Source organism: Heliangelus exortis, chromosome Z, assembly GCF_036169615.1.
Source record: "Heliangelus exortis chromosome Z, bHelExo1.hap1, whole genome shotgun sequence".
Lineage (NCBI taxonomy): Eukaryota > Metazoa > Chordata > Aves > Apodiformes > Trochilidae > Heliangelus > Heliangelus exortis.
This window is the reverse complement of record NC_092454.1, coordinates 1474-12259: the sequence shown is the minus strand read 5'-3', so window position 1 is coordinate 12259 and position 10786 is coordinate 1474. Positions and strand designations below refer to the sequence as shown.

At 48.8% G+C, this 10786-nt stretch overlaps 1 protein-coding gene across 1 annotated transcript; it reads right to left on the bottom strand.

Moving 5' to 3' along the window:
- Positions 1-1412: 1412 nt before the first annotated feature.
- On the bottom strand, positions 1413-10103 carry LOC139789751 (netrin receptor DCC-like; the record flags this gene model as incomplete). The annotated part of the gene is made up of 3 exons (XM_071730787.1): positions 1413-1567; positions 5809-5951; positions 9891-10103. Coding segments are annotated over 3 exons (446 nt in total), but the record flags the coding sequence as incomplete, so codon positions are not given.
- Positions 10104-10786: the final 683 nt, after the last annotated feature.

The window sequence follows — 10786 nt, the reverse complement described above, 5'->3', positions numbered from 1 at the left end:
AATGGAATAATTCAGCTGAAACTCTCTTCTTGCCTTTTTGCAGCCTCCTAACTGATCAAGATGCAAATTAGCTCCCTTTTGGTGATTCAGCTGCATAAACAGGGATTAACACTGAATGCAGCAGAAAATTTAGCACTAAAATGCCTGCACACAACAGTTTCTCAAGTCAAACCACTTCTCCTTGACAAAAACCAGAGGAATGTGCAGGGAAAACCCCAGGACAAGGAGAGGGAATCCCTGGAGATGGCTCAGAGTGTCCTGCTGCTTCTCCCTGATGTTTTCCTGGACTACTGAGATCTCAACCAACTTTCACACTCCTGGAAAAACCCTCCTGATAAATTGATTTTTTTTTTTTCCACAGGCCCTGCACCCAGCACCCGCCGCTCCTTCCTCATCCCCATCCCAGGCTGACAGAGCCACGGAGCAGATGCCAGGTGGATGGAAAAAGGGGGTTGGAAAATTCACCTCTGCTTTTCCTCCCTGTTCCAGCTCCCTGTGGCTCCATCCATGCTTCCCAACATCATCCCAGGGTGGCCCAGCACAAAACCTGGAGCAGGGAAGGACGAGGCAGCAGCAAAGATTTGACATCCCCAGAGGTCTGTAAGGCTGCAGCAGTGCAGACTTTGGTTTTTTCCCCCTTTTTTTTTATTTTTTTTTTTTTTTGTCTTTATACACTGCTGGTTCTCTGGTTCCCATCCAAAAAACATTCCATGCTGGGAGGATTTGCCAGCACTTGGTTCTCCAACAACTCCTCCATCCCCACCACCGCGTGACGAGCGACGGAGAGCGACGCAGGGAAGGAGTCAATTTGTCTTTTTGCTTTGTGCTGCTGGGGAAAAAACCAAACCTTCCTCTTTTTTTTTTTTTTTTTTTCTTTTTGGTGTGGTGCTATGATTATTTCCTACGGGTGCTTGGGTTTTTTTGCAGCAATTTTTTTGAAAAAAAACCCAAAACCCAAACGAGCGACCTCCACCACTGGCTCCTTAAGGGCCTGGTCTATGTTTAAACCATTCTGGCATGAGGTAAAACTAGATCTAGACAAAGAGCTACAAACCTCTACAGAGTAAAACATGAGTTAGTCAGGACAACTCCAGCTCTACAACAGACTAAGAGATCAAAAGGAGGAACCCAGTGGCCTCGGCGATGACTCCGCGGTGGCGATGTCATTGGCCTTGCCACCTTCATTCCACCATTGAGCTGCCAGATCTACAGTTCAGGAACATTTCTTTCCTTTTTCTGCTTTCCTTTTTTTTTGCTTCTTCTTTCCTTTTTCTTCTTCTGTCCTTTTTTTCTTCTTCTTTCCTTTTTTTCTTCTTGGGTTTCTTCTTTCTTTTCGCTTCTGCTCATCATCCCTTTAGAGGACGTTGCAGGACTTGCACCGGAGGGAGATGATTGGATGGGGGGGTTGGGAATGGGATGGGGAAAATCCTGGGATGCTGCAGTGCTCCGGGGTCATTCTCCCAGCAGCAAGAGCTTATTAAAAGGCTGAGCCTGTGATAGCATTCAGTTGCTTCATTAGCCCCTCCAAACTGGCCATCTGTTCACTCAGGTCATCCTGCTCATAAACCTGCCAGGGGGACAAAGACAAACCCAGATCAGAGGCACAAAATGGCACAAAATCCCACACTGGTTTGGGGGGAAAAGGATCTTCAAGATCCAACCCCCCTGCCATGGGCTGGGACACCTGGAATCCTCCTTTCAGGAGCTCCAGGGGGAGTTCTTGAGGTGGGGTTGGCCCAGGAAAAGCTCTGACAGTGCTGGGTAAGGCACCAAGGGAGGATGGAGCAGGCAGCTTCAAAGAACAAGGAGAAAATTCCCTAAATTTTAGCCTTTCCACAAATTTTAGCTTTTCTCCCCAAATTCTGAGCAAAGAATGAGCAATACTTGTGGAGTGGGAACAGCATCTCTTCTGGGAACTCAAACTGTGTTGAAATAAGGTTCTGAAAAATCCCAATTTGTGGTACCAAATGTCCTGGGTTCAATTATTCCTGATGCCAGGAATTGCACCACTGAGGGCATTTCCCTTCCAGGAGCAGATTCCATGTCTCCTCCATCCTCTACTAAACTTAAAGCAAAACTTGTGCATTCATCAGACCCAAACTTTCCATACCCATGAATAAAGCAAAATATTTCTTTCCATTCTCCCTGAAAATGGGAAAGGCTTCAATAAAAGGTGTTGGCTCAGTGAAAAAAAAAAAGAAAAAACCACTCTTGTGCAAGCAGATGAAAAGGGGTGATATATTTGCATTCAATATATTTCTTTTTTTTTTTCCCTTATTTCCTTTTCCTTTCATCTCCTGGACCACGTCAGAGCTTTCCCTCTGAGAGTCTTAATAGGGAGTGAAAAGATGATTCTAATTCCACCTTTTTTTTCACTTTCACTTATCTCCTTCTTCAATGTTCTTTTCCTCACCATTATCTGGTATTATTATACACTCAGTTTCCCTGCCAAAATGATTTTTCCTTCCCTTATCACCCTCCTCACCCCTTCTTTCTCTCCACCTCCTCTCTCAGGCTGCTCAGGAGAGCCTGAGGAAATTGTCCTGGGGATAATAACAACACAGAACTGTGGGGAACTTATTCCTTGCCTGGAGCACCCACCCAAAAAGTTCCTTCAAAACCAACAGAAAGGTTTTAGTGGCTGCCAAAACTTTTTAGAATCAGGGAATGGCTTGGTTGGGTTGGGTTGGAAGGGAGCTGAAAAATCCCCCATTCCCAACCTTTTCCATGGGCAGGGACACCTCCCACCAGCCCAGGTTGCTCCAAGCCCCATCCAACCTGGACTTCCAACAGGGATGGGGCAGCCACAGCTTCTCTGGGAATCCTGGCACAGGGGCTCAGCACCCTCAAATTCAACAATTTCTTCCCAATCCCAACCTAAATCTCCCCTCTTCCAGTTTAAAACCATTCCCCCTTTTCTACTCACTCCATGTTCTCATCCCAAATCCCTCTCCAGCTTTCCTGGAGCCCCTTCAGGCACTGGAAGGTGCTCTAAGGTCTCCCTGCAGCCTTCTCTCCTCCAGCCTGAACAACCCCAACTCCCTTATCCTGGCTCCAGAGCTGCTCCCATCATTTCCAGGGCTTCCTCTGGACTCATTCCAACAGCTCCATCTCCTCCTCCTGGTGTTGGGGACCCCAGAACTGGACCCAGCACCCCAGGGGGGTCTCCCCAGAGTGGAGCAGAGGGGGACAAAAATCCCCTCCCTGACCCTGCTGGGGATGCAGCCCAGGACAGGGCTGGTTTCTGGGCTGCCAGCACATGTTGAGCTTCTCCTCACCCAACACCTGATCATGGAATATTCAGAGCTGGAAAAGACCTTCAAGTTCATCTCATTCCAACTTTTATCCATGGGCAGGGACCCCTCCCACCAGCCCAGGTTGCTCCAAGCCCCATCCAACCTGGACTTCCAACAGGGATGGGGCAGCCACAGCTTCTCTGGGAAACCTGGCACAGGGGCTCAGCACCCTCAAATTCAACAATTTCTTCCCAATCCCAACCTAAATCTCCCCTCTTCCAGTTTAAAACCATTCCCCCTGTGTCTTCTCACTCCAAGTTCTCATCCCAAGTCCCTCCCCAGCTTTCCTGGAGCCCCTTCAGGCACTGGAAGGTGCTCTAAGGTCTCCCTGCAGCCTTCTCTCCTCCAGCCTGAACAACCCCAACTCTCTCAGCCTGGCTCCAGAGCTGCTCCCATCATTTCCATGGCTTCCTTTGGACTCACTCCAGCAGCTCCATCTCCTTCTGGGGTTGGGGACCCCAGAACTGGACCCAGCACCCCAGGGGGGTCTCCCCAGAGTGGAGCAGAGGGGGACAATCCCCTCCCTGACCCTGCTGGGGATGCAGCCCAGGACAGGGCTGGTTTCTGGGCTGCCAGCACATGTTGAGCTTCTCCTCACCCAACACCTGATCATGGAATATTCAGAGTTGGAAAAGACCTTCAAGATCATCTCATTCCAACTTTTATCCATGGGCAGGGACCCCTCCCACCAGCCCAGGTTGCTCCAAGCCCCATCCAACCTGGCCTGAGACACTGCCAGGGATGGGGCAGCCACAGCTTCTCTGGGAATCCTGGCACAGGGGCTCAGCACCCTCAAATTCAACAATTTCTTCCCAATCCCAACCTAAATCTCCCCTCTTCCAGTTTAAAACCATTCCCCCTTGTCTTCTCACTCCCTGCCCTTATCCCAAGTCCCTCCCCAGCTTTCCTGGAGCCCCTTCAGGCACTGGAAGGTGCTCTAAGGTCTCCCTGCAGCCTTCTCTTCTCCAGCCTGAACAACCCCAACTCCCTTATCCTGGCTCCAGAGCTGCTCCCATCATTTCCATGGCTTCCTTTGGACTCACTCCAACAGCTCCATCTCCTTCTGGGCTTGGGGACCCCAGAACTGGACCCAGCACCCCACGGGGGTCTCCCCAGAGTGGAGCAGAGTGGGACAATCCCCTCCCTGACCCTGCTGGGGATGCAGCCCAGGACAGGGCTGGTTTCTGGGCTGCCAGCACATGTTGAGCTTCTCCTCACCCAGCACCTGATCATGGAATATTCAGAGTTGGAAAAGACCTTCAAGTTCATCTCATTCCAACTTCTATCCATGGGCAGGGACACCTCCCACCAGCCCAGGTTGCTCCAAGCCCCATCCAACCTGGACTTCCAACAGGGATGAGGCAGCCACAGCTTCTCTGGGAATCCTGGCACAGGGGCTCAGCACCCTCAAATTCAACAATTTCTTCCCAATCCCAACCTAAATCTCCCCTCTTCCAGTTCAAAACCCTTCCCCCTCATCCCATCCCTCCAAGTTCTCATCCCCAGTCCCTCCCCAGCTTTCCTGGAGCCCCTTCAGGCACTGGAAGGTGCTCTAAGGTCTCCCTGCAGCCTTCTCTTCTCCAGCCTGAACAACCCCAACTCCCTTATCCTGACTCCAGAGCTGCTCCCATCATTTCCATGGCTTCCTTTGGACTCACTCCAGCAGCTCCATCTCCTTCTGGGGTTGGGGACCCCAGAACTGGACCCAGCACCCCAGGGGGGTCTCCCCAGAGTGGAGCAGAGGGGGACAATCCCCTCCCTGACCCTGCTGGGGATGCAGCCCAGGACAGGGCTGGTTTCTGGGCTGCCAGCACATGTTGAGCTTCTCCTCACCCAACACCTGATCATGGAATATTCAGAGTTGGAAAAGACCTTTAAGACCACCTAATTCCAACTTTTATCCATGGGCAGGGACACCTCCCACCAGCCCAGGTTGCTCCAAGCCCCATCCAACCTGACCTGAGACACTGCCAGGGATGGGGCAGCCACAGCTTCTCTGGGAAACCTGGCACAGGGGCTCAGCACCCTCAAATTCAACAATTTCTTCCCAATCCCAACCTAAAATTTCCCTCTTCCAGTTTAAAACCATTCCCTCTGTGTCTTCTCACTCCAAGTTCTCATCCCCAGTCCCTCCCCAGCTTTCCTGGAGCCCCTTCAGGCACTGGAAGGTGCTCTAAGGTCTCCCTGCAGCCTCCTCTTCTCCAACTCCCTTATCCTGGCTCCAGAGCTGCTCCCATCATTTCCATGGCTTCCTTTGGACTCTTTCCAACAGCTCCATCTCCTCCTGGTGCTGGGGACCCCAGAACTGGACCCAGCACCCCAAGGGGGAGAGGAAAACAGGAGCTGAATCAACCTCAACCTCCTGGTCACTCTGATGATGACGCAGCTGAGTTTTGCTCCTTTTCTAAGAACTCTCAGCTTAATCCCTTGGGTAAGGAGGGTGTTAAGTAAAAATTAAGGTGCTAATTGGGTGCTGGGTTGAAGATGGGTGGCTCAGGGAGAGGGTTCTTACATTGGTGGAGTCCTCTGGCTGCTTGTGGCCATCTTCTGTGGCCTCTGGGGCTGTGGGCACGGAGACAGGCAGCAGAGGTGACCTGGCTTTTCCTGCCAAGCCAAGGGATGCTGTTTTAACCTGAGCCTTGGAGAGGTTGGGCCCTGGAAGAAAAAAAAAAAAAAAAAAGGCATATTGAGAACTTGGGAATATGGGGAAAAAAAAAAAAAAAAAAAGGATTGCAGGAAATTTGGGGATTCGAGGTAAAAGCAAAGCAAAAAGCCCAGCTCCCCAAACCTCAGCAAAAAGGTGGCCACAGGAATTCCCACCCTCTTCCAGCTCCAGTTTGACAGCTAAAAGACTTCTAAAAACTTCCAGACTTTCCTGGAGCTTCCAGTAAGAGCTTTGGGAACAGCTGGCCCCAAAGATTCAGCCTTCTAGGAGGTGCACATTCAAATATATTTATTTTTATATTTTTTTTTTTAGAAAATTAAATGGTTTTCACTTCTACTTCTTAATAAAAAAACCCAGTTTTTTCTCAAAACCTGGAGGGGGATGTGCACAGACACTCAGAACCCAGCACTTGGGTCTGAACCTACAAAAAAAAAAATAATAAATGGACCCCCCCAAAGGCAAATCCACTCCAAGCCACCTGATGTGGCTTCTCCAGGGTTTTTTTTTCCCTCTTGATTTCATCCCTTGTCTATTTAACCCTCAGCTCTTGGCTTTAACACTGCAACCCTTTACTCTGAGCTTGCTTTTTAGGTTCTTTTCTTCCAAAGAAAAGGGGAAAATAGGGGAAAAGACAGAAAAGCAGCACAAAACCATCTCATGGAGCTGATTTTTCCTCCCAAGCTTTTTTTTTTCCCACTTGGCACTGAGAAGGATTTATCCCAATGTCCAGGCAATATCCAGCTCCTGCTTTTTATCCAGAGATTTTTTTTTTTACTGCCTGATTTCTTCCTCTCACTCCTCACCTTTACTTCCAGAACCATTTGAACATTAAAAAGATATTTTTTTTTTCCCAAACCAGCAAAGAAATAAATCCTGATCATTGCAAGTCATTTGAACATTAAAAAGATTTTTTTTTTTTTCCAAACCAGCAAAGAAATAAATCCTGTTTATTGCCAACCTTTCCCTGCTCTCTCCTAGGCCAGGAGGAAGGAAACTCAAGCTCAAAAATCAAGCTCAATTCTGCTGTATAATAAAGGTTTTTGTCTTTTTTTTAGCTCTGGGGTGATTCCAGGAAGACTCAGATTGGATTTCCAGTTGGAAACTTGGATTTCCAACTCCATTTTTTTTGGTGGAGTACAAATAGAAAAAAAAAAAAATAATTTTTTTACCATTTGACACAAGATCCAGAAGCTTGAAAATGCTGAAGTTTCAGAGCTGTGAAACAAGCTAAAAAAAATTCACCACTGGACAAACTGGATTTTCTCTCACCTCCCACTTATTTCTGCAGGAGAAAAATGGCCTCTTAATTCAGGTTCATTTAAAGTGCAGCTAAAGGACCTAAAAGGAATTTTCATGTAGGAAGCTAAAAAAAAAAAAATAAAAAATAATTTTTTTCCTGTCCAGTGGTGGAATTTATGTCAGATCTATAAGGCAAGAAGCTCAACACTCCATCAAATATTTTCTATTTAACCTGAAAGGGGACTTATATATATAAAAAAAATCACTTTTATGCTGATGGATAGGATTTTGCAAAAAGGGGGGCTGGAAAAACCATGGAGCCATTCAGGAGGAGGATTAGGGAACTGCAAGTGCTCCATCACAAAGCAGTGATAAAAAAAAAACCATAAAAAAGGGCATTAAGTCAGGGACTTCTCATCACTTAAACCAACTCAAAAAAAAAAAAAAAAAAACCCTGCAAAAGCATTTCTCCAGAAAATAAGGATTTATTTTATATTTTATATTTTTTTTTTTTTACTCCTGCCTCCTGGCAGAAAAGTGGATTTACTGGCTGATGGATAGCAGGTGCTCCCAGGAAAACTGCAGAGAGGTTTTGGTAGCTTGCTTCTTGCAAACATCTCCCTCACATATGCTCCCCAGCCCTTGGAAAGCAGGGCTGGGACAGAAAAAAAAAAAAAATAAAATATCAAGCCAGGATCTTCAAGGTTTTCTGAGCCAAACTGGAGATTGGCCAAGCTAAAGGAGCAGGGCAAAGAGTTCAAAGGAGATCCCAGAGATCAAACAAATGGCCTCATTTAACCCACAGGGAAGGTTTAAAACAGCTCTAGAGATGTTTTAAGCACCCAGAGATGTTTTAACCCCTTGGAAAAAGGGGTTTTATTATCAAACCCTGAAACAGGAGTCAGGAGTCTGGCACTGGTTCCCAGGAGATGGGAAACAAGACCAAGTGATTAATTTGGCACCTCATTTAATTAATTTTTATCCTTTCTTTGTTAGGTTATTGTCTCATCCTCAGTTTTTAAGCCAGAATGAAATACTGGATCAGAGAATCAGAGAATTCTCTGGAAGGGAGCTCAGAGCTCATCTCCAGGCACCTCTCATCCAGACAAGGATCCTCCAAGCCTCATCCAACCTGGCCTTGAACACCTCCAGGGAAGGGGCAGCCACAGCTTCTCTGGGCAATCTGTTCCAGAGTCTCAGCACCCTCCTGCTGGAGAATTTCTTCCTAAAATCCAGGCTGAACCTCTTCCCCTGCACTTTAAATCCATTTCTCCTTGTCCTGTTCTGACACTCTTGGGAAAAGTCCCTCTGCAGCCTTCCTGGAGGTTCCCTTCAGGACCTACAATCCTAGAATCCCAGAATGGGCTGGGTTGGAAGGGAGCTCAGAGCTCCTCAAGTCCAAGCCTTGCTCCACTCCCCCCGTGGTTCCCAGCCCATGGCACTGAGTGCCACATCCAGGCTCTTTGGAAATATCTCCAGGGCTGGAGAATCCACCCCTTCCCTGGGCAGCCCATTCCAAGGTCTGAGCACCCTCTGGGGAAAGAAATTCTTTCTCATGGCCAACCTAAACCTCCCCTGGCACAACTTGAGACCTCTTGTGCCCTCTTGTCTTGCTGAGAGTTGCCTGGGAAAAGAGCCCAACCCCCCCCTGGCTCCAACCTCCTTTCAGGGAGTTGGAGAGAGTGAGGAGGTCTCCCCTGAGCCTCCTCTTCTCCAGCCTCAACACCCCCAGCTCCCTCAGCCCTTCCTCCCAGGAATTCTGCTGCTGGATCCCTTCCCAGCCTCCTTGCTCTTCTCTGGACCTGCTCCAGCACCTCAAGCTCCTTCCTCAGCTGAGCTGAGCTGAGCTGAGCTGAGGGGCCCAGAACTGGACCCAGGACTCAAGCTGTGGCCTCCCCAGGGCTGAGCACAGGGGCAGAATCCCTTCCCTGGACCTGCTGGCCACGCTGTTCCTGAGCCAGCCCAGGATGCCATTGGCCTTCTTGGCCACCTGGGCACACTGCTGCCTCCTCTTCAGCTTCCTGGCAATCCAGACTCCCAGCTCCCTTTCTGCCACTCTCTGCCCAGCCTGGAGCTCCCCAGGGGGTTCTTGTGGCCAAAGGGCAGGACCCGGCCCTTGGAATCTTCAACCTCATCCCCTTGGCATCAGCCCAACTCTCCAGTCTCTCCAGGTCCCTCTGCAGAGCCCTCCTGCCTTCCAGCTGATCCACACTCCCCCCAGCTTAGTGTCAGCTGGGAATTTGCTGCTGATGGACTCAATGCCCTCCTCTAAATCCTCACTCAAGATATTAAACAGCACTGGGCCCAACACTGATCCCTGGGGGACACCACTAGTGACCGGCCGCCATTTTGATGCAGCCCCGTTCAGCACCACTCTCTGGGCCCGGCCCTCCAGCCAGTTCCTAACCCAGCACAGGAGTTGGGCACTGGGTTTGCATCACTCAAAGTCAGAAGAGCTGAGGAGCAGCAGGCAGCAAGATTCTGCTGCCCCTGCCAGGCATTGGGGGGCTGCTGAAATGCTGATTTTTCAGCATTTCTACCCCCGTCTCAGGGCACATGGTCTCCAAAATGCCTCTGCAGACAGGGCTGGGTGAGTTGCCATCACTCCCCAAAAAGCTCGTGCCCTGCTTCCAATCTTGTCCTCCCTTGATTTCCTCAGGAAATTCCCAAGTCAGGGGTTCAAACCATACCTGTTTGAGACAGAAGTGGTGTGTAAGGGACCTTGGGTTCTATTGCACTCATGGGAGGAGGTAGCAAGGGGTTGGCAAAGCTGCGGAGAGGGTGGGTGGGGCGGACGCAGGCGGTGGGGATGGTCCTGCTGGGAGCATCCTCGTGGTTGGGGTGCTCAGGCTGGGTCTGGGGTAGCAAGGAGGGCTGCTGGGGGGCTGTCCCTTCACTCCCACCTGCAAGAAAACAAGCAAGAAAAAAAAAAAGTGAAACAAAAGAACTGTTGGTGAGGTGGTGAGTTTTGGGGTTTTTTTTTTTCACGTCCCGTTTCCTCCTCCTCCGGTTTGCAAGGGATGGAGTCAGCTTCCACCCTTTAAAAAAGCTGCAGGAAATCTGGAAATGGTTCCCTCAGAAAGTAAATGACAAGCCAGGGCCATCCAAAGCTCAAACTGTTTTCCTTGAAAAAAAAAAAACAACCCAGCACAAACCCCAACCCAATCCCCAAGCACAACATTTTCATCTCCTTTTCTCGGTTTAAATATTAAAAATCAACGAACACACAAAAGACTTCATGTGGAGACTGGAACAAACTACAAGCAGGGAAACTCATCATGTGAAGCATGGCAGTGCTGATCCACTCTGGAGGAGAAAACTAGACATAAAAAAACAACAAAAAAAAAGGCTTAATGAATTTCCACATAACCAATCACCCATCCTTGGTGAGCGTCGTTTTCCCTGGTGCACCAAACCAGGACTTTGCTGGTTTATTAACCTATATTCAAACCAATTTTTCAAAAATATAGAGATATATATTCAAATCAAGGCTATATATATTCAAACCAAGGCTTTCAGGGTTCTACCTTAACCATTTAATACAAAAAACTGCTTCCCAGGGCTCTGCAGGGCTTCTCAAAAGCAG